This window comes from Melanotaenia boesemani, chromosome 8 (assembly GCF_017639745.1).
Source record: "Melanotaenia boesemani isolate fMelBoe1 chromosome 8, fMelBoe1.pri, whole genome shotgun sequence".
Lineage (NCBI taxonomy): Eukaryota > Metazoa > Chordata > Actinopteri > Atheriniformes > Melanotaeniidae > Melanotaenia > Melanotaenia boesemani.
In genome coordinates, this window is record NC_055689.1 from 1931555 (window position 1) to 1956943 (window position 25389).

General features: G+C 42.0%; 1 protein-coding gene across 1 annotated transcript; it reads left to right on the forward strand.

The window, feature by feature from the left end:
• Positions 1 to 942: 942 nt before the first annotated feature.
• ttpa (tocopherol (alpha) transfer protein) lies at positions 943 to 17874 on the forward strand. The gene is made up of 5 exons (XM_041992644.1): positions 943 to 1578; positions 7436 to 7589; positions 12848 to 13041; positions 17040 to 17150; positions 17234 to 17874. The coding sequence occupies exons 1-5, from the start codon at positions 1399 to 1401 to the stop codon at positions 17480 to 17482; spliced, it is 888 nt and encodes a 295-aa protein (XP_041848578.1). The 5' UTR covers positions 943 to 1398; the 3' UTR covers positions 17483 to 17874.
• The last annotated feature ends 7515 nt before the right edge of the window (positions 17875 to 25389 follow it).

Sequence of the window (25389 nt, forward strand, 5' to 3'; positions counted from 1 at the left end):
ATCTTCAGCTTCCTCACTGCCGTCTCCATCACCTCCTACTCCTCTCTCATGATGGAAACTGTTCTGGTTTAGTCCTGGGTCTCCTAAAATCCACAATGTGGAAGTCTGAGGTTTACAGAGTCAAGAGATACCATGAGAGATGGAAAAATCTGCTTAAGGGACACAAAACATCATCAGAATAATGAAAATAACTAAAAAGACTGAACAAAATTGACTTTAGAGGTTTTGTATGGAGGAAGAAAAGTGCCACAATTACATTAAACGCAGCACTGAATTATTAATAAATGTCAAATTATTAAAATGGGAAAGAAGTACATGAATAAATGTATTCATTAATATCATTATTGTAATTAGAATATAATTAAATTTTACATAATATCACAGAATTTTTCAGCTGCAGCACATCATCAATTCAATTTACTCATTAAACCTGGTGGGCGGGGCTAACGTTGAGCATGTTAACCATGGATTTAATTACTTTAGTCCGAAGTGAAGGCTACTGATGAAATCCCATTCTTCTTCTTCTTCAGTTTCATTTACTTCATCACAGTAACAGATCTCGATAAATACCGCCACCTCTGGAAGTACCCAAATTCAAATACAAAGTTTACGGTTTTAAGTGGTATCTTCATCATTTTAACAGGCATGTATTGCAAAAAATAAATAAATAAATAAAAAATAAAATAATAATAATAATAATAATAAAATCACATATTTTTCTAAAAAAAAACAAAGCTTTTGGTTGTTGTGGGGACTCCTACCAGGTGACTTGTTCCTGGTTTTCCCGTTGCGGGTCACATATGCGTGTGCATGTGACGTCAAAGTCGCGGTGCATGCCCAACAACGACGCTCCCCCTGGTTCAATCTGAGCCCTGGTGGTGTGTGAATTTAAATGAAAACATCCAGCCTTTTTTATGTTTAATTACTTTTGTAAAAAAATGGTTTTAGTTATTAATAAATTTATTTATTGTGTTTCTTGACCATTTTAATTGAGTGACACATTTAATTATTAATTGGATGTTGTGTTTGTGTATATTTTGTGGCACTTTTCTACCTCCGTACAGAACTGCTGCTCAAAGTTCATTAAAAAAAAAATAAAATCCCATCTGGTACAAGACGTGTTTGTGTTCCTTTTTCTGGATGTCCTGTCACTTTGTCCTGCAGCCAAACAGGACGTTGTTTCCCTCTGAGACCCCCGCATGACAGCAAGCCCAGCTCTGGTCCTAACCCCGAATCTGGTCCGAACCAGAACCAGCCTCGAACCTGTGAGTCAGGACTCAGGACTCAGGACCAAAGTGTCCTTTGTTCCTTCATAGATGGGGTGTGCGCACATCCTCACCCTCCCTCCCCAGTCCAGACAGAGTCCACCATGAACGACAGTCTGGAGCGGATCTCGCCATGAACGGGCCTCAGCTCAGTGATCTCCCGGACGACTCGGAGCAGCTCAGGCCGCACGTGAGGCGCCTGCGGCGGCGAGTCCTGCAGGCTGCGGAGCTGTCCGCTGTCCGGAGCTTCTCTGACGGCTTCCTCATCAAGTTTCTGCGGGCCAGAGACTTCGACGTGGCGCTTTCTCTGAAGGTAAAACACAAAAACAGAGAAAACAGAAGAAAACGGACATCATGGTGGAGAAAAGATGAATAAAAAACAAACTCACTAAAATACTGAGTCAGTTTAAAGAAATTTCTGGCTCATTTTTAACTTTTAGGTTTTATTTTCTCTTTATAACAACCCTGGAAGTCTGTAGAACCCGAGGATTTCCTTTATTTGGTTTTCTTAATTTAATTTATTTACATGAGCCTTCTTCCAATGAGCTGCTGGCTGGTTCTGGTTCGGACCAGATTCGGTCTGGACCTGCACTCCAGCAGATTTGAGCTTCTCTTTGCTAATCTTTTAAACCAGTCTGACAAAAACTGAAGTTTTACTTAACTTCAGGGAATATTTCTATGATCTGAATGACAGCTGACTGGATAACTCCAACCCCAAAACTAACCCTTACCCTTAAAACTACATGTTGTTATATGTATATGTGTATATATATATATATATATATATATATATATATATATGATAAAATTGTTGGTACCCTTTGGTTAATGACGGGAAAACTCAGAATGGCCACAGAAATAACTTGAATCTGACAAAAGTAATAATAAATAAAAATTCTATTAAATTTAACCAATGAAAGTCAGGCGTTGCTTTTCAACCATGTTTCAACAGAATTATTTAAAAAATAAACTCATGAAACAAACCTGGACAAAAATGATGGTACCCTTAACTTAATATTTAGTTGAACAACCTTTTGAAACAACCACTGCAATCCATCGATTCCTGTAACTGTCGATGAGACGTCTGCACCTCTCAGCAGGTATTTTGATCCACTCCTCATAAGCAAACTGCTCCAGTTGTCTCAGGTTTGAAGGAGCCTTTTCCAGACGCCATGTTTCAGCTCCTTCCAAAGATGTTCAATAGGATTTAGTTCAGAATAGTCCATGTTTTCCTCTTAGCCATTCTTGGTGTTTTTAGCTGTGTTTTGGGTCTTTGTTGTAAGACCCATGACCTGCGACTGAGACCAAGCTTTCTGACACTGGCCAGCACATTTCTCTCTAGAAACCCTTCATAGTCTTGAGATTTCATTGTACCTGCACAGATTCAAGACACCCTGTACCAGATGCAGCAAAGCAGTCCAGAACATAACAGAACCTCCTCCATGTTCCACAGTAGGGACGGTGTTCTTTTCTTCATATGCTTCATTTCTCCATCTGGAAACATAGAGCTGATGGTAAAAACTTCCATTTATGTCTCATCTGTCCATAGGACATTCTCCCAGAAGCTTTGTGGCTTGTCAGCATGTAGTTTGGCTTTTTTATGGTTTGTTTTTAACAATGGTTCCTCCTTGGTCGTCTCCCATTAAGTCCACTTTGGCTGAAACAAGGACGGATGGTGCGATCTGACACTGATGTTCCTTGAGCTTGAAGTTGACCTTTATTCTCTTTAAAAGTTTTTCTGGGCTCTTTTGTTACCGTTCGTATTATCCATCTGTTTGATTTGTCATCAGTTTTCCTCCTGCGGCCACGTCCAGGGAGGTTGGCTACAGTCCCATGGATCTTAAATTTCTGAATAATATGTGCAGCTGTAGCCACAGGAACATCAAGCTGCTTGGAGATGGTCTTATAGCCTTTACCTTTAACATGCTGGTCTATAACTTTCTTTCTAACCTCCTGAGACAACTCTTTCCTTTGCTTCCTCTGGTCCATATTGAGTGTGGTACACACCATGTCACCAAACAGCACAGTGACTACCTGTAGCTTATATATAGGCCCATTGACTGGTTACAAGATCGTAGACACCTGTAATGCTAATTAGTGGACACACCTTGGATTAACACGTCCTTTTGGTCACATTATTTTCAGTCTTCTCTAGGGGGACCATCATTTTAGTCCAGGCCTGTTTCATGAGTTCATTTTTTTTAAATAATTCTGTAGAAACATGGTTGAAAAGCAATAACTGACTTTCACTGGTTAAATTTCATAGAATTTTTATTTATTATTACTTTTGTCAGATTCAAGTTATTTTTGTCACCATTGTTTTTCTTTCATTAACCGAAGGGAACCAACAATTTTATCAGTGTATATATATATTAGTGCTGGGCAACGATTAAAGATTAATCGCATGACATGCTGCGATTAATCGCATCATTATGCACAAAATGTCTTTTTCCTTTAAAAGAAGGCCTACGGCTTTATAAAGAAAATGCAGTTAATTGTGGTTTACTAACATCAGGGGTCTCCAACCTGCGACTCTGGAGCTGCAAGTGTCTCTCTGGACCTTCCACAAAGCCTCTAAATATGTGGATAAAATATTTTCTTAAATCTTTCTTTCTTGTCATTAGATTGGAAACCAGGGTTTTATGTTTTTCTTTATTTTAAAACCTTAAAAATGGAAATAAAAATGTGGTTCTTCAAAAATAACAAATATCCTATGGTGGCTCTTCATTAAAATATAACTTGCCTTTTTGAAAAGTCTGGTAACATTTGCATCTCTAAAAGAGTTTTATACAGCTGGAAGTTTCATCTCACTATGACCAAGATTCACCGAACCAGAGGCAGAAGAAGGCCCGATTTATGCTGCACGCTTGTAAAAACATATTCATAAAATGTCCTACCTTTGCTGTCTTGCATAAATAAAAACCGTACACAACAGAGGACACACACTGGACTTGGTCATTACCTATGGCCTTTCTGCCAGTGTGTCCTCTGTTGTTGACTTGGCTGTCTCTGACCACTACTGTGTGTTTTTTAACATCACCGGTTTTATTCAGCGGGAGACCTCGGTGCGAACTGTGAGGAAGCGCTATCTAACCTCTGAAGTGGCTGCAAATTTTATCAAGGTTTTAGATAAATGTCCTCCTGTTATTTTACCTGCACCCTGTGATTTTATTGTTGAACATTTTAACAGTAAACTGAAGACAAGCCTCGACTCTGTTGCTCCACTCACTACAAAAAAGATTTACCCAAAACTTATATCTCCCTGGAGGAATGAGGAGGTTAAAAAACTCAAAAGAAATTGCAGGGCGGCAGAAAGGAGATGGAGGAAAAATAAAATGACAATAAATTATCAGATATTTTGTGAGCAACTTAAAATTTACAATAACGCACTAAAGAACTCAAGACACATGTACTTCACAAAAATAATCAGTAACAATAAAAATAATCCCAAGGTTCTTTTTTCCACCATAGATCGCCTATGTAACCCTGATTTTAACAACTCCCAGCGAACCCCCATGGACTCTCTCTGTGAGCAGTTTGCAGACCACTTCAGAGGTAAAATCAGTGCCATCAGATGTGGTATTTTATCCAACCAGAACAGGAACACATCTGAGTGCTTGGTTTTACCTGAGGAGACACTGGACAGTTTTGTCCTGGGTAATGCTGAGATCCTTGATAAAGTTTTCTCCACAGTAAAACCCACCACATGTCTTTTAGACCCATTTCCCACTTCACTTTTTAAATCATTTTATGGATTTTTTAAAGACGAGCTTTTATGCATGATAAATTGCTCTCTTCAGATGGGCGTCTTCCCTGCAGCCTTTAAAACGGCGGTGGTGAAGCCTCTTCTGAAGAAGAGCAATTTGGATTGTAATGATTATAATAACTATAGACCTGTATCCAACTTACCATTTTTAAGTAAAATTTTCGAAAAACTGGTTTTTATTCAGCTTAATGATTTTTTAAATAGTAGAAATATCCTTGAGATATATCAGTCTGGATTTAGGGTGAACCACAGCACAGAGACTGCTCTCCTGAAGGTTTTAAATGATTTTAGGATTAACCGTGACTCACAGAACCTCTCAGTCTTGGTGCTACTGGATCTTAGCGCAGCCTTTGACACAGTAGACCACACTATTCTTTTAAACAGACTGAAACACCCGGTGGGCCTCTGGTGCTGTTCACAACTGGTTCACTTCCTATCTCACAGACAGAACTTACATGGTAAGTTTGGATACATGCTCCTCTAGGATCCATAAAATGACATGTGGTGTGCCCCAAGGGTCAGTTTTAGGCCCTGTTCTTTTTAATTTGTATATGCTCCCTCTTGGCAGTGTCATCAGGAGGCATGGAGTAAACTTCCACAGTTATGCTGATGATACTCAGCTGTACATCTCCATGTCTCCTGATGACACGAGACCAATGGATGCCCTTTTCAACTGTATTTTAGATATCAAATCCTGGATGGCAGAAAACTTTTTACAGCTTAACCAGGACAAAACTGAAGTTTTAATCATTGGTCCTGAGGCTCAGAGAGAGAAACTCTTAGCTAAATTACAGGCATCTGCATTAAACCCATCATCACAAGTAAAAAACCTGGGCGTTATTTTTGACTCTGAGCTTGGTTTTATTCCACATATTAAACATGTTACTAAAATAGGATTTTATCACCTAAAAAACATAGCCAGAGTCCGTCCCATTCTCTCTCGGGCCAACACGGTGATGCTGATGCATGCTTTTATCACCAGTCGTATTGACTACTGTAATGCCCTGCTCTCTGGTCTTCCCAAAAAGAGTATTGCACCTCTACAACTCAGCTGCTCGTGTGCTGACGAAGACCAGAGGGCGGGCCCACATTACACCGGTTTTAGAATCACTGCATTGGCTCCCCGTGTGTTTCAGGATCAATTTTAAGGTTCTCTTATTGGTTTTTAAATGTCTTAATGGTCTTGGGCCTTCTTATCTTTCAGATTTGCTTTTACCTTATGAACCCTCGCGGCCCCTGAGGTCTTCCGGTACTGGCCTCTTGACTGTACCTAAAGTCAGGACACATACTCATGGAGAGGCAGCTTTCCAGTGGTATGGTCCTCGTCTCTGGAACAGCCTGCCGGAGGAGCTCAGGGCTGCAGAGAATGTTAATGTTTTTAAGAGCAGGCTCAAGACCCACCTTTTTAATTTAGCTTTTACTTAATATTTATTCATTTTATTTTTATTTATTTTATTCCCCTAGCCTATTTATTTTTCTATGTTAACTCATTTTTATTTATTTTATGCTTTTATTCTATTTATATTATTTTTAGGTTATTTCCCCAGTGTTTCCTCGGAGGGGGCTCTCTGCACCGGGGGCTTTTCATCGGCTGTGGCTGCTGCGGCTCTGTCCTGCGGGTTCTTTCGGTCTAGTTGGGTGGCTCCTCTGCCTCTCAATTGGCCATGTGCCCTGGGTCGGTGTCATGGCGGTCGTGGTCGGTGGGCGGCTCCCGGTGCAGACGGCTCCCTGTGATAGTGTTTCCTTACCAGGCTCATCTGTGCTCAACCTCACATTAGTCTTTTAATATGTGCAAGTATGTGTGTGTGTATGTGTATGTGTATGCTTGCTTGTACACAAGCGGGGAGGGAGGGGGTTATCTGTGGGGGTGGGGGAGGGGGGTTGTTTTAACCATGGAAAGCACTTTGTGCTGCATTCTTGTATGAAAAGTGCTATATAAATAAAGATTGATTGATTGATTGATTGATTTATAAAAAAAAATAATAATAAATATAAAGCTTTCCGCCCAAAAATCACGATGTTCTGTCCATCTGCATGGGTTTAGACATGGATTCTTTCTTAAGTTCCAGACAGAAAACGTCTCTTCATGTTAATAAACCTGCTCTCTCCTGATTACATCAGACACACCGCTGCAGCAGGAAGAGAGACATGGACGCCATGTTTCTGTCATGAAAGCCAGCGGCCAGCAAAAAAAAACAACACAACTTAACACTTGATTTTATATATATATATATATACAGTATATATATATATATATATATATATATATATATATATATAAAATTTACAGTTTGCCTTAAAAACTTTTAAAATTTCTGGCGCCTAAAGGGTTAACAGGAAGGAAATCCTGGGCTTGTTGGAGATAACAATCTTCTGATTGGCTGTTTGTGCTCTTTGTTTGCAGCTCTTGTTGAACTACCTGCAGTGGCGGAGGGAATGTCCTGAGATCAGCAGCTGTCTGTCTCCCTCGTCTGTCCTCGGCCTCCTCAGTACGTCCTACCACGGCGTCCTTCCACAGCGGGACCACACTGGCAGCAGGGTTCTCATCTACAGGATTGGTACGCACACGTGATTCAGAACAGCCATCCCTCCTGCAGAGCGTAGCTTTCATGTCGTCTGTAGGTCGATGGCTGTCCTCAGAAACATTTAGTTACTACAGCTCTGTGTTTCTGACATTTGTTACGTACGTTCCCAGAGACGTCGTAGTCCTGCAGAAACCACTTCACTACTTTCCTCTCCAGCCTTGAACTTCCCATGACAGCTGAGTTTCAGGTTACAGTGTCACATGCTAGCAACTGAATATTAACACACTGGTTGTTCTGAACGTCAATTCAAAAAGAAACCCAAGGGAACATTATCGGAGAAAGAGAGAAAAAGAAAGAGAGCAAGAGAGAAGACAAGAGTCAACATCAGTCTGGCTTTGACTGGCTGGAAAGATCGCAGAGAAGAGACGGGATGAAGACGATGCTGGATTAGCCGTTGTTAAGGCAGATGGATGGATGGATGGATGGATGGATGGATGGAGGGATGGATGGATGGATGGAGGGATGGACGGATGGATGGATGGATGGATAGAAGGATGGACAGATGGATGGATGGATGGATGGATGGAAGGACAGATAGATGGATGGATGGATGGATGGATAGAAGGATGGATGGAACGATGGATGGATGGATGGATAGAAGGATGGACGGATGGATGGATGGATGGATGGATGGATGGATAGATGGATGGATGGAAGGATGGATGGATGGAGGGATGGACGGATGGACGGATGGATGGATGGATAGAAGGATGGACAGATGGATGGATGGATGGATGGAAGGACAGATGGATGGATGGATGGATGGATGGATAGATGGATGGATGGATAGAAGGATGGACGGATGGATGGATGGAAGGATGGATGGATGGATGGATGGATAGATGGATGGACGGATGGATGGAAGGACGGATAGATGGATGGATGGATGGATGGAGGGATGGACGGATGGATGGATGGATGGATGGATGGAAGGACGGATAGATGGATGGATGGAGGGATGGACGGATGGATGGATGGATGGATGGAAGGACGGATGGATGGATGGATGGATGGATGGATGGATGGATGGCAGGATGGATGGATGGTTGACAAGAATAAAGACATTTCGGGAAATATGTCGGTTGGTATGAGCACTTCATATTGTAAGTGATCCATACTTGTTCGGTTCACCAACCGGAAAGTCGGTGGATCAAATCCCCGGTTCACCTGACTCCATGCTGAAGTGTCGTTAGGCAAGACACAGAACCCCACGTTGTCTCCCGATGTGTCTATCTGAAAAACTGGAAAAGTGCTGTATAACTACTGTCCATTTACCTTGCTTATCCTACCACATATATACTGTCTGCATGTGCAACACTTTAGTCTCTAGACCAGGGGTGCCCAAGTTCGGTCCTCGAGATCTACCATCCTGCAACTTTTAGATGCAACCCTTCTCCAACACACTTGAATCAGATGTCATCTGCATGTCATTCAGCTCTGCAGAGACCTGGTAACGAGCCAGTCATTTGATTCAGGTGTGTTGGAGAAGGGTTGCGTCTAAACGTTGCAGGATGGTAGATCTCGAGGACCGGACTTGGGCACCCCTGCTCTACAGTCACACATTAACCATTAAACCTCCAGTAGATCTCCCTGAGCTCCATCACTTCTACCATCACCAGCGTCTCAGCAACGGTAGTTTTATTCCTAGACTCTATCTGGTAAATCCACAATGATCCATGATAACAGCTTTATTTATCACATTTCACCATAAAAACATCACCATCACTACTATGTTGCTAAGAGACCTCTATTTAGACCTGGACATGATGATGAAGCCACTTCCTGCCAGACTTTCCACCAATCAGAGAGCTTAGATTGACGGTAACGTCCAATCAGGAGCAGCGAGAGATCAACCAGTGAGCAGAAAGTTCTATGTGTGTGTGAAAAGAAGAAAAATAATGCTCCTCTATGGCTGGAATAAAGCCAAGAAGACGTTTCTGATGCACGGTGGCGCCACAAAGCAGCTGAGCTGGAGTTGGTTTAGTGAGGATAGCAGGTAAATAGTAGCAGGAATAACTGGAAATGAGGAAAAAGTGGAAACATGGAAATAGTTTCTGTTGTGTGTTTGTTTCAATAACAATATTTTTCTCCTGAAAGCCAAGACTTGAGAGAACGATGAGACAGACTGGTTTATACTGGGATTAAAAGCTGTTACAGACTGGTTTATACTGGGATTAAAAGCTGCCACAGACTGGTTTATACTGGGATTAAAAGCAGCTACAGACTGGTTTATACTGGGATTAAAAGCTGCTACAGACTGGTTTATACTGGGATTAAAAGCTGCTACAGACTGGTTTATACTGGGATTAAAAGCTGCTACAGACTGGTTTATACTGGGATTAAAAGGCTGCTACAGTCTGGTTTATACTGGGATTAAGAGCTGTTAAAGACTGGTTTATATTGGGATTAAAAGCTGCTACAGACTGGTTTATACTGGGATTAAAAGCTGCTACAGACTGGTTTATACTGGGATTAAAAGCTACTACAGACTGGTTTATACTGGGATTAAAAGCTGCTACAGACTGGTTTATACTGGGATTAAGAGCTGTTAAAGACTGGTTTATACTGGGATTAAAAGCAGCTACAGACTGGTTTATACTGGGATTAAAAGGCTGCTACAGACTGGTTTATACTGGGATTAAAAGCTGCTACAGACTGGTTTATACTGGGATTAAAAGGCTGCTACAGTCTGGTTTATACTGGGATTAAAAGCTGCTACAGACTGGTTTATACTGGGATTAAAAGCTGCTACAGACTGGTTTATACTGGGATTAAAAGCTGCTACAGACTGGTTTATACTGGGATTAAAAGCTGCTACAGACTGGTTTATACTGGGATTAAAAGCTTCAGCTGCTGCAGACTGGTTTACATTAGAGAAAAGCCGGACAGCCAGTAATAGCAAACAGTAGTTTTAAGGGTTAATGTTTGGATTCAGCTCAAGCATGTAACAAAGACCTTCTGATCAGAACTGAATCATTTAAACTCTGAGTTTTAACCAAACACAGAACGGGTGTTTATGGAAGAATGGCCAGAAAAGCGTCTTTGGTTAAAGAAAAAACAGAAGAGACCATGTTAGCAAATCCAGAATTTATTGGAGACACGTGTGAAGGACGGTCCTCTGAGTACAACAGCCCTAACTAAACTTTTATCGTATAAGATAGCTGTCAAAAAGACGTATGCATGATTCTAAGATTTGTAGTCGTATTTTTGTGTTAATAAAAGTTTTGTGCACAAATCAAGGCTGTCATATATGTGCGTCTGGTCAATTTTGTGGATTAGGAGTTGTTTTATGTGAGTATGAATCTTAAAGCTGTGAGTGCAAAATCTTGTGAATACAACTCCAATTTCTACGAAGACAAAGTCTCCTATTCTGTGTGGACACGAATTCACGTTTTTGGGTACGAGTAGAAAAGTATTCAGATGAAGTCACAAGGGAGGAGTAATCGATCTGCCGATTGTACAAAACACAACAAGCTCCAATTTCAAAGATGGCTGAAGAAATTGCAGCGGGAGGAGCTACCGGCTCAAGTGAAGCATCACAGGTAAGATGTTCAAGCGGTCTTTATTTATATATTAAAGAAAAACATACTATTTTCAATAATATTCTTTGATTTAAAGACGGACTGCTATAGTTTGCCATGTCGGGTAGTGCTAGCATTAGAAGCTGGCTTGTGCTATTAGCATTGATGTAGCGTGGAAACTATAAAATGTTTATTCTTAGACAATGTCGATTGAAATGCGACTTTTATGGATTTATTAATTACGCTATTTAGTCGATCAGTCTGTCCTCGCCAATCCTCTTTTCCATTTACCCCACTCCCTTCGCCCGCCGAAGCTGAGGATAAATCAATCCATGTACCGGTGAATAACCGTATTTATTATATATGTCATGATATGCATATTTATGTAATCTTCTCTGCCATAAACACGATATTGCGGGGGTTGCGGGGGCGTTTGAGTGACGTGACCTGGGACGCCGATGGAGTGAAGAGACTTAATTCCTCCCAGTAGAAAGTTGCAATGGATTTCTTTAACCATCACTATTACTCTGAAGTTGGTTAAGTACCGCGTAAAACCTCATAGGGCAAATATCTGGCATATTTCCTCCCTGAGCATCATCTTTGTCATCTGATCAATCAGCGGAGCACCGTTGCTAGGGACGCCAATGCCCCTAGCAACGGTGCTCCGCTGGTTGAGGAATTAAGTCTTTTCACTCCATCGGCGTCCCAGGTCACGTCACTCAAACGCCCCCGCAACCCCCGCAATATCGTGTTTATGGCAGAGAAGATTACATAAATATGCATATCATGACATATATAATAAATACGGTTATTCACCGGTACATGGATTGATTTATCCTCAGCTTCGGCGGGCGAAGGGAGTGGGGTAAATGGAAAAGAGGATTGGCGAGGACAGACTGATCGACTAAATAGCGTAATTAATAAATCCATAAAAGTCGCATTTCAATCGACATTGTCTAAGAATAAACATTTTATAGTTTCCACGCTACATCAATGCTAATAGCACAAGCCAGCTTCTAATGCTAGCACTACCCGACATGGCAAACTATAGCAGTACGTCTTTAAATCAAAGAATATTATTGAAAATAGTATGTTTTTCTTTAATATATAAATAAAGACCGCTTGAACATCTTACCTGTGATGCTTCACTTGAGCCGGTAGCTCCTCCCGCTGCAATTTCTTCAGCCATCTTTGAAATTGGAGCTTGTTGTGTTTTGTACAATCGGCAGATCGATTACTCCTCCCTTGTGACGTCATCTGAATACTTTTCTACTCGTACCCAAAAACGTGAATTCGTGTCCACACAGAATAGGAGACTTTGTCTTCGTAGAAATTGGAGTTGTATTCACAAGATTTTGCACTCACAGCTTTAAGATTCATACTCACATAAAACAACTCCTAATCCACAAAACTGACCAGACGCACATATATGACAGCCTTGATTTGTGTACAAAACTTTTATTAACACAAAAATACGACTACAAATCTTAGAATCATGCATACGTCTTTTTGACAGCTATCTTATACGATAAACTTTATGACCATCAAGCACACTGTAACATGGTGGTGGCAGCATCATGCTGAGGGGATGTTATATATCTTCATGCTGCATGAATCCGTTAGACCTCCAGGTAGTTTCAAAGCCTTGTGATGTCTTTCAGATCTGTCCCTTCAGGCTGGGCTGATCCATGTCTTCTTCTCTGTCTGCAGGACAGTGGAACCCCAAAGACTGGTCCGCCTTCCAGGTGTTCAGGGTCAGCCTGATGACATCAGAGATAATCTCCATGGAGACAGAAACACAAAGGCGAGGTCTGAAGGCCATATTTGACCTGCAGGGGTGGTGTTTAGGCCATGCCATGCAGATTAACCCTTCCCTCGCCAGAAAGATTTCCTCTGTTCTTTCGGTAGGACAACTCAGCCCTTAATTACACTGCAGTACATCCTGTAATACATGAAAACTACCTGTAATGTCACCGAGTCCATTCAAAAATTGGTGGGAGGCTTAAATATCTGCTGTTAGGAGCCTTTGTCATATATCTGCAACAAGACGCAGCAGCTCTGATCATACTGGGTGTATTTATTCACCTTTTTTCCCCACTAAACATGACCCAGAAACTTTGAACCATCTTTTCTCTCTAACTATGGTGGAGAATATGAGATGTTTGGAGCACTGATAAGGACACAGTGAGAATATTAAGAATTGTGTTTCACAAAACATGACAGCAGGAGAATAGACTCCTGAACAAAAACGTAGGAACAGGAAGACGAAGTATCCACATTTCCTGCTGGTGGATCCTAGACAGGTTACTTCAAAACTCAAACAGAAGAAACTGGAGCAAGAGAGGCTGGGATTTACTGAAAACTGCATTTAAACTCATCAGTTGTACAAAAGTTTAAGACCAAAAAAGCCCAAAACAGACCTAAAAGTGCTTTAAAACAAAAAGAAGTCAGTAGTGAGCAGCTCCACCATTCTCGTTCATTTAGCCATGCTGGAATGTGGCTCAGATGAAGGACATCCACCGTCTAGAAATGACCTCTGTTCTTGTAAACTTTCCCTTCCCATCCATCCCAAAATGTTCCTGATGGTCCAAAGAGCAACGTTCCTCTGCAGGAAGAAGTCTTTAGTGAGGCAGGTGTTGTCGTGTTGAAAGACCTGGTTATTACCACACAGAGAGACGCCCTCTGCAGCATCTCCATGCTCGTTTTACAGCCTGAAACAACCTGAAGGAAAAAGCTTCCCAGACATGATGGCACCTCCTCCATGATCTCCACTAGGATCTCCTCATCATGCCAGTAACGCTGGAAGCCATCAGGACCATCCAGGATACATCATCTCCTCAGATTAAAACTTTCCTCCATCTTTCAGTCTCCCATGTTTGCTGCGTCCCAAACAGGTGAGTTTGTGGTGTGGGAGGAGAGATTTGAAGATGTTTTTCTTCCTAAAGTCCTTCTCTTGTAGATGTCAGAACATGATGTCAGCATCAGTAAGAGCCTTAATGTAGGTTGAGGATCGGTATGGGTTCAATTTAAAAGCTATAAAGATTTTGCAGCTGTAAATGGATGATTGCAAATAATTTTAGTTTGTGTTTTTAAATCAAGTTTTGCTATCCTGCAAAATTGATCTGCCAGAAAAATTAAAGCTTGCAAAGGATTTACCTGGTTGTGAAAAAGATGCTTTTTATAAACTTCTTTTCAGGGATGCAAAGCCAGAAACTGCACACAAGACTCTGAAGCTGCAGATGCTGATTTTTGTTCATGTCTGTAAACTTCTATCTGATTGGATGGTGACTAATCAAACTTTCCAATCAGAGAGCAGGCAGCTTCCTGTCCGCCAAATCATAAAGGGGAGTAGGTCCACCCCTCCTACCCCCATCCCCCACCAGCTGGAGGAGAGTGAGGCAGGCGACCACCAGTACCGCCCAGGTGGAGGCAAAAGTGGCGGTTTGCTTCGAGAGAGACCTGCTGCTCGAGTCTCAGACTGAGTCGGTTCATCACATTCACTTTGAGAAGCAACAGCACCACCATCTGTCTTTATTGTCTTTATTGCATGCCCTTATTTATTTATTTATTTATTTATTTATTTATTTATTTATTTCCCCTTACTAGTCTATGTTCCATGTTGCACCATTGCACCAAGAAAAAATTCTTAGTCTGTGAAACCTTCACTGACAATGGCAATAAAACTGATTGTGATTGTGATTGTGATCCTTCTTTAAATGTGTCTACTCCCCTTTAAGAGTCGGCAGTGGTACGGGACAGGAAGCTCTCTGATTGGACAGTTTGATTAGTCACCATCTAATCAAATAGACGTAAAACTACAGGAACAAAATTCGCAACCGTAACTTCAGAGTCTTGCACGCAGTGTTGTGCTTTGCTTCTGTGAATAAGATGTTTGCAGATGAACTGAAAACAAATCGTTTTACAACCATGTAAATCCTTTTCTGCACACATTCATTTACCACAACTTTATGGCTTTATATTGAGCCCATAACTCGACCCGTGTCCTCATGGACAGTTGGATCCTCCAGCTCAGTACGGGAAACTCTTTTTTGTCCCACAACCCTCAGGATCCTTTAAGAAACGTAAAACGGTTTTACTGCGTTCACCGTCTGGAAAGGATGCTGGTGCAGCTCAGTGATCCCATCACGTTCAAAGGGCTGTGTGAATATGAAAATAAAAAGCCTGTTTGAGTTTAAATACAGTTTTCATTGCCTGCTCTATTTTTTTTGTTATTTTTCTTCTTACAGCCTGGTTACGATCCACCAGCGTGAATTACTTTTTGCCCTAGCTGTTTCTCAACTTCGAACTGGACTTCGGGCAGCCTTATGTCCCAGAATCTAATGTGGTACAAATGGAAAGATGGCAGAGGACAAGGCTCATGACTTGAAGTCCTGTTTAGAATTATTACTTCTTTATTTCAAGTAATGTGGGCTTTAATCATTTTTAGGCTATAATGTTTTGTTTTTGTCTTTTTTATTGTGACATAACGTGTCCACCTCCTCAGTTTCACTGCTTCCCCCTCAGTCGTCAACATAGAAAACACCAGCAGCAGCTGTGAGCCCTGCTCAGGCCATTTTAAACCTTTAAACCACCTCTAGTAATAACTGAAGGTAACAGGGCTGGAAAACTTAAACAGAGACACAAACTAACACAAAGACGATGATCTGACAATGTTCAAAAGAAACAAAGAGGTAAGTTACGCACTGAGGAAAACAACCTAATGAGAACGAGAAGCCAATTAGCAAATTAAAGCAGGTGTGTGAGAACAGGAAGTAAAGCAGAATGTAAAACACAAAGGGATGAAAAACAGGAAACCAGGACAGCAGCTTAGGTCCTGTTTACCTGACGAAGCTGAGACAGTAAAATGCTTCTCGTTTCCACGGTAACAGAGTTTTGCATCTCACCATGCAAAGTGAGTCCCATCAGTGTAAATTGGAAGAAGATGACGTCTTTCATGTCATCTTGCACTTGCTCACTCAGACCCTGCTTAACCCGTGAAAACAACAACAGCCGACTTCCGTGCATGTTTGTGCTTTTTAATTTATTTGGGCTGTTGAAGTAAAACCTGTTTCTGGTGGAGTATTCACGCCGTCAGCGAAGATGCAGAGGTTACACGTGCCAGATCACCAACGGCTGACACGTAACGCTTCTGTTGTTGTTGTGGTGTGTGTTGTGATCTTATGAGGATGCGTTATTGCAAAGTTTCACCGCCCACTAGAGGCCTGGCATGCGTTTGGTTCTGGTCCTCTTGGCGTTTTCTCCTGCTCGGACACAGTTTTCATTCTGCTGTTGCGTAAATGCATTTTTTAAAAAATGCAAATGAAAAAGTTTTGTGTTTTGCGTGGAAACGTGGTGTAAACATGACCTTAGGCAAGAGTAAATCCAACCCAATCTCACAGATCATGACACCTTGGAGTTCAGCTGGACAACAGCAACATAGAAGCTTCTGGAAGAAAAGACAGAACAGAGTCTACTTCTGGAGGAAGTGTTGGTCATTTAGAGCCTGTAGAAATGTTGCATTTGTAGGTTTAGTGGAGAGTTCAGTCAGCAGAAGCAGAAACTGAAAACTGATAGAAAACTGCTGCACTAGTTGCTAAATACAACGGTCATTAAACACTGAGGTGTGTTCAGTCAGAGGGTTCTTCAGCTCAGCTGTAATGTGGTACAGGAGGCATTCCTGCCATCACAGGGACACGTGACTCATAACTAAAGCTGATTCTTTAAGCTGGAAGAATACTTTGTCTTTTAGGATGAACTAAGTATTCTTCAGTCCAGCTTCATGTACCATCTATAAAGACTTTATGGTTGTTCATGGTCACTATTTTCGTTTGCGTGATCTTTGTTAGTGAAATCCTGAAGCCGTGCAGACATTTTTATGTTTTTGTGTGTTTTCTTTGTTCAGGACTCTTTTCCTCTGAAGGTTAGAGGAATCCATCTGGTCAACGAACCCATGTTCTTCCGTCCGGTCTTTGCCATGATTCGCCGCTTCCTCCCAGACAAGATCAAACACAGGGTGAGACTCGCCATCCTCTCCTGCAGCCATCATGAATGACAAGCAGACGTGCCTTTAGATTACCTTTTAACTCCCTGTTGTAGGTCCACATGCACGGCTCTGCATTCCACCACACTTTGAGTGATTTCTTCTCCCCACATGTCCTGCCTCCAGAATATGGAGGGGAGGGGCTGGGGATAGAGGAGGCGTGTCGGGATTGGACCAATCAGCTGCTAGAATCAGAGGACCTCCTGAAGCAGATCGCAGCTCACCCAACAGGTGACATCTCTACAAGTCCCGGTGACTCCGTCATCTCAGAGGAAGCTGGGACTGAACAGGTTTCTGAAGGATGATGTTTGAGGCAGTTTCCTGTCGGGTTCCTCGTATGAGGGAAAGAAGAATGAGTTAAATATACTTTATTAGTTATATTAGATTTTATAATAAACAGTGTCAGTGTAAAACTGTGACACTGCCTTTGAGCACCAAGCATCCCACTATGTTTACACGATGTTTATCATCCAGCCCTACGATGGCCTGGTGACCTGTCCAGGTGGACCTGCCTCTTGCCTGCTAATTGCGGGGAAAGGCTCCAGCTGGATCATCCTTGTCTGTTCAGGTCATCTACATGTCCAGCCTGTTTCTATTAGATTTTATTGTTCAATACCTGTACTCACCGTCCACTTCATCAGCTCCACCTGTTCCACTTCCTGTTAACGCTAATATCCAACCAGCCAATCACATAGCAGCATGTGGTCATGTAGACGTGGTGAAGACGACCTGCTGAAGTTCAACCTGAGCGTCAGAATGAAGAAGAAAGAGGATTTAAGAGATTTTGAATGCGGCATGGTTGTTGGTCTGAGTGTTTACTGGGATTTCCACCCACAACCATCTCCAGGGTTTCCAGAGATGGTCTGAAGAAGAGAAAATATCCAGAGCAGCAGTTGTCTGGACCAGGATGCAGCAGAAGACACACCGGGTGCCTCCTGCCAGCTAAGAACAGGAAACTGAGGCTACAATTCACACACACTCACCAACACTGGACAATAGAAGATGGAGAAACGTTGCTGGTCTGATGAGTCTCCATTTCAGCTCCACATTCAGATGCTCGGCTCGAACAGGCTAGAACATGACGATGAGTTCACTGGACTCCAACGGCCTCCACAGCCACCAGATCTCAGTCCAGTAGAGCAGCTTTGGGATGTGGTGGAACGGGAGATTCTCATCATGGATGCAGCCGACAAACCTGCAGCAGCTGTGTGATGCTGTCATGTCGATATGGAGAAAACCTCTGAGGAAGGTTTCCACCACCTGCTTCATCTATCACACCAGGATTAAAAAGGTCCAACCCGGTACTAGAAGGTGGTCCTGATGAAGAGGACGACCCGGTACTAGAAGGTGGTCCTGATGAAGAGGACGACCCGGTACTAGAAGGTGGTCCTGATGAAGAGGACGACCCGGTACTAGAAGGTGGACCTGATGACGTGGATGGTGGGTAACGGGAGATCTAGTTTCATTTCTTTTGTTTGGTTGTTTTTTCCAGTACCAGTTGGATCTTGAGTTTTCTTTTATTATTTTTGTTATAAAATCTAAAAGTTCAGGTTTCTCTTTGGGTCTCTTAAACACCGTCTTGCAAGAAGAGAAATATTTATCCAGACTTTTGGGTCTTTACAGCAGCTCCTAGAAAAGTTGGTGAAAAACATATTCATCCAGAATTCCTCCTAAATCAGAAATGATTATTTTTATCTACCAGAGATAAACAGGTGTGGTATACGAAGAAGAAACTTTTAACAGGTGTTAGTTGCTGTTGTTTCCACTGGAAAGGCTGATGTTGTTTGTCTGTTTCCTCCGTTTTATTGACACTGTAGGTAGAAGGCACAGAACCAGAGTATTTATAATGTAGTAGGTTTGACTATCTACAGTTATATGATTTAAATGAATGTATTGTCATCAGACTATTCTCTCTATTTCTGCTCAGTTTCGGTTTAAAGTCAGAATATTTTTCTGGATCAAATGTTTGTGACAAACCAGTTTACCTGAGAAATTTGACACAAAATACAACCTCAGTTCCACAGTAAGCTTCAGATCGGGTTCCACCCGACCAAAACCACTGGCTGAACTCGGCCCTGGGGTCAGCTTCGGACCGGGTTCAGAACTCGGCCCCGGGGTCAGCTTCGGACCGGATCCAGAACTCTGGCCCGGGGTCAGCTTCGGACCGGATCCAGAACTCTGGCCCGGGGTCAGCTTCGGACCGGGTTCAGAACTCTGGCCCGGGGTCAGCTTCGGACCGGATCCAGAACTCTGGCCCGGGGTCAGCTTCGGACCGGGTTCAGAACTCGGCCCTGGGGTCAGCTTCGGACCGGGTTCAGAACTCTGGCCCGGGGTCAGCTTCGGACCGGGTTCAGAACTCTGGCCCGGGGTCAGCTTCGGACCGGGTTCAGAACTCTGGCCCGGGGTCAGCTTCGGGCCGGGTTCAGCCAGTGTGGGAGGCTCCAGTTCCCCCGACATGGTTTTCTTCTTCATAAGGTACAAATATGAAACGTTTAACTAAAGGAACTCATAAAAACAACATGCTTAAGTTAAAGTTATAAAAAACAGAACTGACAAAATTACAAAAACAGGCGGTTTTAAATAAATAAGTTAATGAAAAAGTAAAATAAAATAAAAATAATAAAAAATAATAAAATGAAGCAGCCTAAACAAGGTAGAAGCTAAACAGATCTTGAAACTCTTGCCCTGTGGTTTCCAGGACCGTAGTGGTGGGATGAGGCCTCGCTTCAGGTTTTAGTCCTGACTTCAGGAACAACCAAAAGGCCGGTACCAGAGGACCTCAGGGTCCGCGAGGGCCCCCATAAAAGTAGGTCAGATAAATAAGAAGGCCCAGGACCATTCATTTATTTATAAACCAGTAAAAGAAGCTTAAAATCGATCCTGAAACGCAGCCATTTTAAAACTGGTGTTGTGTTCCCGCCCTAATAAACCTGCACGTCAGTCCACCCACTGACCAATAAATGAACAGAAACGAGTGAAAAGTGTTTAAAAAATTACACTTAAAATAATTCCTGGCTAAACGGGTTAAATCACTGTGTTTACGGTCACTGATATGATCTATAAATCATATCACCATGATGCTGAAATTAAATCTGCTGTAAATGATCATTACTCAATATCTGTTTAAAATCTGTTCCTCTCTGTTTAAAATGAAGTGTTTTACATATATATGTTGTATGATTTTATATGTATGATTTGATCTGTTTATGTATTTTTGTATGATGTCATAATTAAATATCATAATTGATAAATACAGTTAGTGAGACCTTTTGCATCATTTCATGGTAAAAACTTGGGGTCTTGGTTTTGATGGAAGTTTTCCTTCCTGGTTCTTTATTTTTTTTATTATGTTTTTTAATAATAATTATTTTTTTTTTAATTATCATTATTTTATTTAGTTATGCTTTTTATTTTTTATTTGTGTGTGTGTGGGTGTGGGGGGGGGTTCCTGGTTCTGATGGAGGTTTTCCTTCCTGATTCTGGATCTGCTGCAGTCTGAGGAGAAAGACCTGAGTTGCAGGAAGAAGCCAGTAAATGATCAGGACACACCAGCTAAACGACGTCTACTTTCACCTGCAGGTTTCAGGCTCATAAACAGCTGAAGAAAGACGTCGATCATGTCGGTGCCACCCTGACTGCAGGAGGGAGAGCGGGGCTGGTTTAGTTTTTATTTCTAATCAGCATTAGTAACCGTTTAAAAACAGGGACATTGTGTTATGTGTTTTCTGTCTGCCCTCGTGTCCGAGGTCCTCTCCTTGTTTTTCTGTTTGCTGTCTGCACAGGCTGAACAGTCACTGGAGACCTTTGATCGGATCCTGTTAGCCAGCCCAGCCTCGCTCTGGTAAACATGAAACTGGAAATCCACCCACTTCATTATGAACCAGCATCTTTTCTTTGTTGTTCCACATGGTGTGATCTCTGATGATCAGATAAGTGTGTTCTTGCTTCAGAGAATAAACCTGGTGTCAGCAGCAGGTCGTCCTGACCTCCCGTCCAGTTTACAACACATTAATGAGCCGCTGCTGCAGGCTGGGAGGGTGACCCAGTCATGTTTCACCCACTGACTTCTCCTCGGGTTGGCCAACACGAGACTCTGTGGAAACAGGTCTGTATCTGAACTGTGAGCGAGATCAGAGCACAGCAGTTAATCATTAAACACACTGACAAGCAAACAGGTAGAGAAAGATGATTATTTCAGGATTTCTGGTTCACAACAATCTGTGATTATTCTCATATTTACAGAGGAATCATCTGAGCCTGAACTTTAACTTCTTTCTAAACTGCATGACTTCACATTTGGTGTTTGTTTGTGTGCAACTTCAGGTTTTAGGACATGTGTAAACCCAGAAAACTGAAGGAGTCCCTGCTGATGGTGACGGGGGTCTTAACTGGAACACTTTGGATGATGAGAAAGTAGAGCCATTTTAGACATGACTGTTAAAAAATAGAAACAAAAAACAAAACAAATTAAACATTTGAGTTTTTTTCTGTTAAAAACCACATTAAAAAACTTCTGCATGAGTTTGAGGTGATTGTATATGTTTGTGAATTATATATGTACGAATATTATTGAAAGAAATGATTTTAAGTGTGATTTTAATGCCGACGACACACACAAATTTATTTACCAGTAAAAGCCATTGGTCCCAGCAAGTTGAGAGCTTCATGTATGGGGCAAACTGTAACACTTTACATGACTGAAGGTCTTTTATTCAGATCCCAGAAGATGAAAACACAACTTCTGCCATCTGTTGGGCGTTTAGGGTATCACACGGAGCTGCTGCTGGGACCCTGCTTTAACAAGCTGAACTTTAATAATAATAATAATAATAAACTTGCAGCCTCTGATTTGACAGGAAGAATGATGTGAAGATCTCATCTAAGTATCTTTGTCAGTTTGGTTCTTGTTCCCGGAACAAGACACCTGAATAAGAGTAGAACTGAGTAGGATTGGGGGTCCTGAACTTTGTGCTTTACCATAACACCTTTAGTCTCAGGCATTTGGTGAACTGGGCTCTGCCTCCTGAACGAGCTCCTCCGTGGTTTAGTCCACTCCCTTTGATCCACATTACCTCCACAGAGCTTCCACCGGGCACAAACCCATGCTAGGCTCTCCTAGCAGGAGGTGTGGAAGAGGGTGACTAAGTTGTTATATTTTCACCTCCACACCTCCACGGCAGTGGCTCAGGCGATAGAGCGGGTCGTCCGATGACCGGAAGGTTGGCGGTTCGATTCCCACTTCTAGAGAAAAACACTTAACCCTCCTTGCCTCTGGTGTTGGCATCGCTGGGGTATGAATGTGGATGAATGTTTGGTGATGGCCATGTATGAGCGAGGGGTGAATGAATAATGTAAACACAATGTAAAGCGCTATTTAAATCTAATCTATTATTATTATATGGGTTAACCCAAAACTTTGCACTGATAAATCTCCACTTTTCTGGAATTTGTTCATCCAGAGAGGAATTCTTCATCTGGGAGTTGGGGGGGGTCTTAGGTCCTGTATGACCTTAAAGTCCAGCTTCAGCTTCCACAGTGTCAGTTTGGGAAACACATCTACTGCTCCAGACATTCTCCTCTTCTTCCACACCTCCTTCATCTATAGGTTGCCTGACTTGCATGACGGAGGTCTAGTGGAGGCCATGAGGGGGGGCTCCCCGTCCTACGATCAGCCTGGGAAGCGGACCTTAGTACCTCTCTTATGGATCAGGAATGGACTAAGATTCTACTGAACACCAGAAAAATATCCAGGGAACTTAGAACAGGCCTAACTTAATAAGGACAAGTACACAGTTTACTGGTCAGTACAAATAATATGGAGCAAAGCTCATGAAGGTCCCCGAAGGCTGAAGCTGTCCGACTGGGGAAGGCACACTGACCCACATCATTTGGAGATGTCCCAAAATCCAAAAGTTTTGGGACTTAATTGATGAATTTGTCAGGTCAGGACTTTTCCTTTTTGCAGAGATGATTGATCCCTTCCCCCAAACATCTTTCACCCAATACTGCTGAACGGATGCAGCCAAAAGACGGTAGCAGGGTGGTGCAGGAGGCCTCTTCAGGAAGGCCAGAGGCATTGTGGGAAACTGGAACTTCCCTCTACATCCGGACTTTAAAATGCTTCCCTCAGGTCTGAGATGCAGAACCCAGAGACTAAAACCAGAATGAAAAACTACTTTGTTCCATGTACAATAGCATTTTTTATTAGCTACAGATGATTTTTATTCTTTTTATGATTTCATTGAATCATCATTTTGTAATGTTTTTTTTTTTTTTTTTTTTTTTTTTTTTATTGTTTCAATCTTGAGCATTTTAATTATTAAAAGATCATCGGTGTACTGTTTCCTCTTTTATTTTCATTGCAGTAATTTTATTTCCTCAGTGGGTTTTTATTGGTGATTCCAGTGGACAATCATGTTTGCTGTGTGTGAGTGGGTTGTATTATTTGATGTTTTTGATATTGTGAGGATCTGTCTGTACACTAAAGACAATAAAAATGACTTGACCGATGCTGATGCTGGGGTATAAACTCATTGCTCTCCAGAGGAAGGCGCCCTCCACCCTGTTACTGGTATAAACAGTTAGGGGACTGGCCACACTGGAATGCCTTTTCATACAGGATACAGGGGCCGAGCTAGAGGGGGGGACCAAGGTGGCACTGGCCACCTCTGAAATCTGATTGGACATCCTAGGTGCCACCTCAGGTGACTGACAGGTCAACAGAGGAGGCCATAAACATCTTTCCAGACCTGCATGGATCACCAGCATCACCACACCAGTTTAAAGTAGTTTCCTAATTATTCATCCTTTAAAAATACAGAAAAAAAAGAGATTTAGTCCCTGTGCAACTACTAATGTTATTTAAGACTCTTAATGTGATGATAGCATGAAGCCACATAGCTGTGTTAATCTAGTTCTATGCTAGCACTAGGTTAGTTTTAATCTACTGTTGGGAAACCAGGACATATTTAGCTTTCAGGGAGTGTATTTAGGGACTACACATCAACTCAGTTCATCAGGATTTTCACATAGGAGCTGAAAATAAGCTACAAAGATTCTCAAAGAGAAGCCCGGTATCCATATTACTGTTATTTTACTGTGAACTTATTTATACTATATATATATGAAACTTTGAAAATGTACTTCAACAGTCTTTTTCTGTGAACTTAAATTATATTTCTTTTTAAAAAAATGAACAGTGAAATTATACAGAAAAGCTGTAATATTAAAGTTTTTTCTCAGTGTTCTTTGTTCTAGTTCTGCAACATATGAGGGTTTATAAACATGAACTGAGCAGGTTCAGGTTTGACAAGACCAGTAGGAAACTTTATTCCCCGTACAGGCTCTTGGTAAATGCATTGAGGAGATTAATGACTGGGTGTGTCTGAACTTAAATAAAAACTAAACTGAGGTGATGGTTTTTGGAGCCAAAGAGAAACGATTAAGTGTCACCACAGAGCTTCAGTCTATACACCTAAAAACCACCAACCAGGCCAGAAATCTGGGTGTACTGATGGACTCAGACCTAAAAACCACCAACCAGGCCAGAAATCTATGTGTACTGATGGACTCAGACCTAAAAACCACCAACCAGGCCAGAAATCTGGGTGTATTGATGGACTCAGACCTTAACCTTAGAAACACATTAAGGGAATTACAAAGTCAGCCTACTATCAGCTTAAGAACATATGAAGGGTAAAAGATCTGATGTGTCAGCAGGACCTGGAAAAACTAGTCCAGCTTCCATCTTTAGTCGGCTTGATTATTGAAACAGTGTTTTTACAGGTTCTACCTAAAACATCAGTCAGACACCTGCAGCTGATCCAGAACTCTGCTGCTCCAGTCCTCACTAAGACCAAGAAAGTGGACCACATCAGTCCAGCTCTGAGGTCTTTACACTGGCTGCCGATCCGATAGACTTTAAAGTTCTGCTGCTGGTCTATAAAGCTCTGAATGGTTTAGGACCAAAATACATCAGAGACCTCTTGACCCAGTATGAACCTACCAGAACCCTCAGGTCATCTGGTTCCAGTTTCTTATCAGTTCCAGAGTCAGAACCAGACATGGAAAAGCTGCATTCAGCTTCTATGCTCCACATGTCTGGAACAAACTCCCAGAAAGCCTCAGATCAGCTGAAACACACAGTTTATTTAGATCCAGGTTAAAGACCCACCTGTTCTCTGCTGCATGGACTAGTTTTTATTTAGAGTCT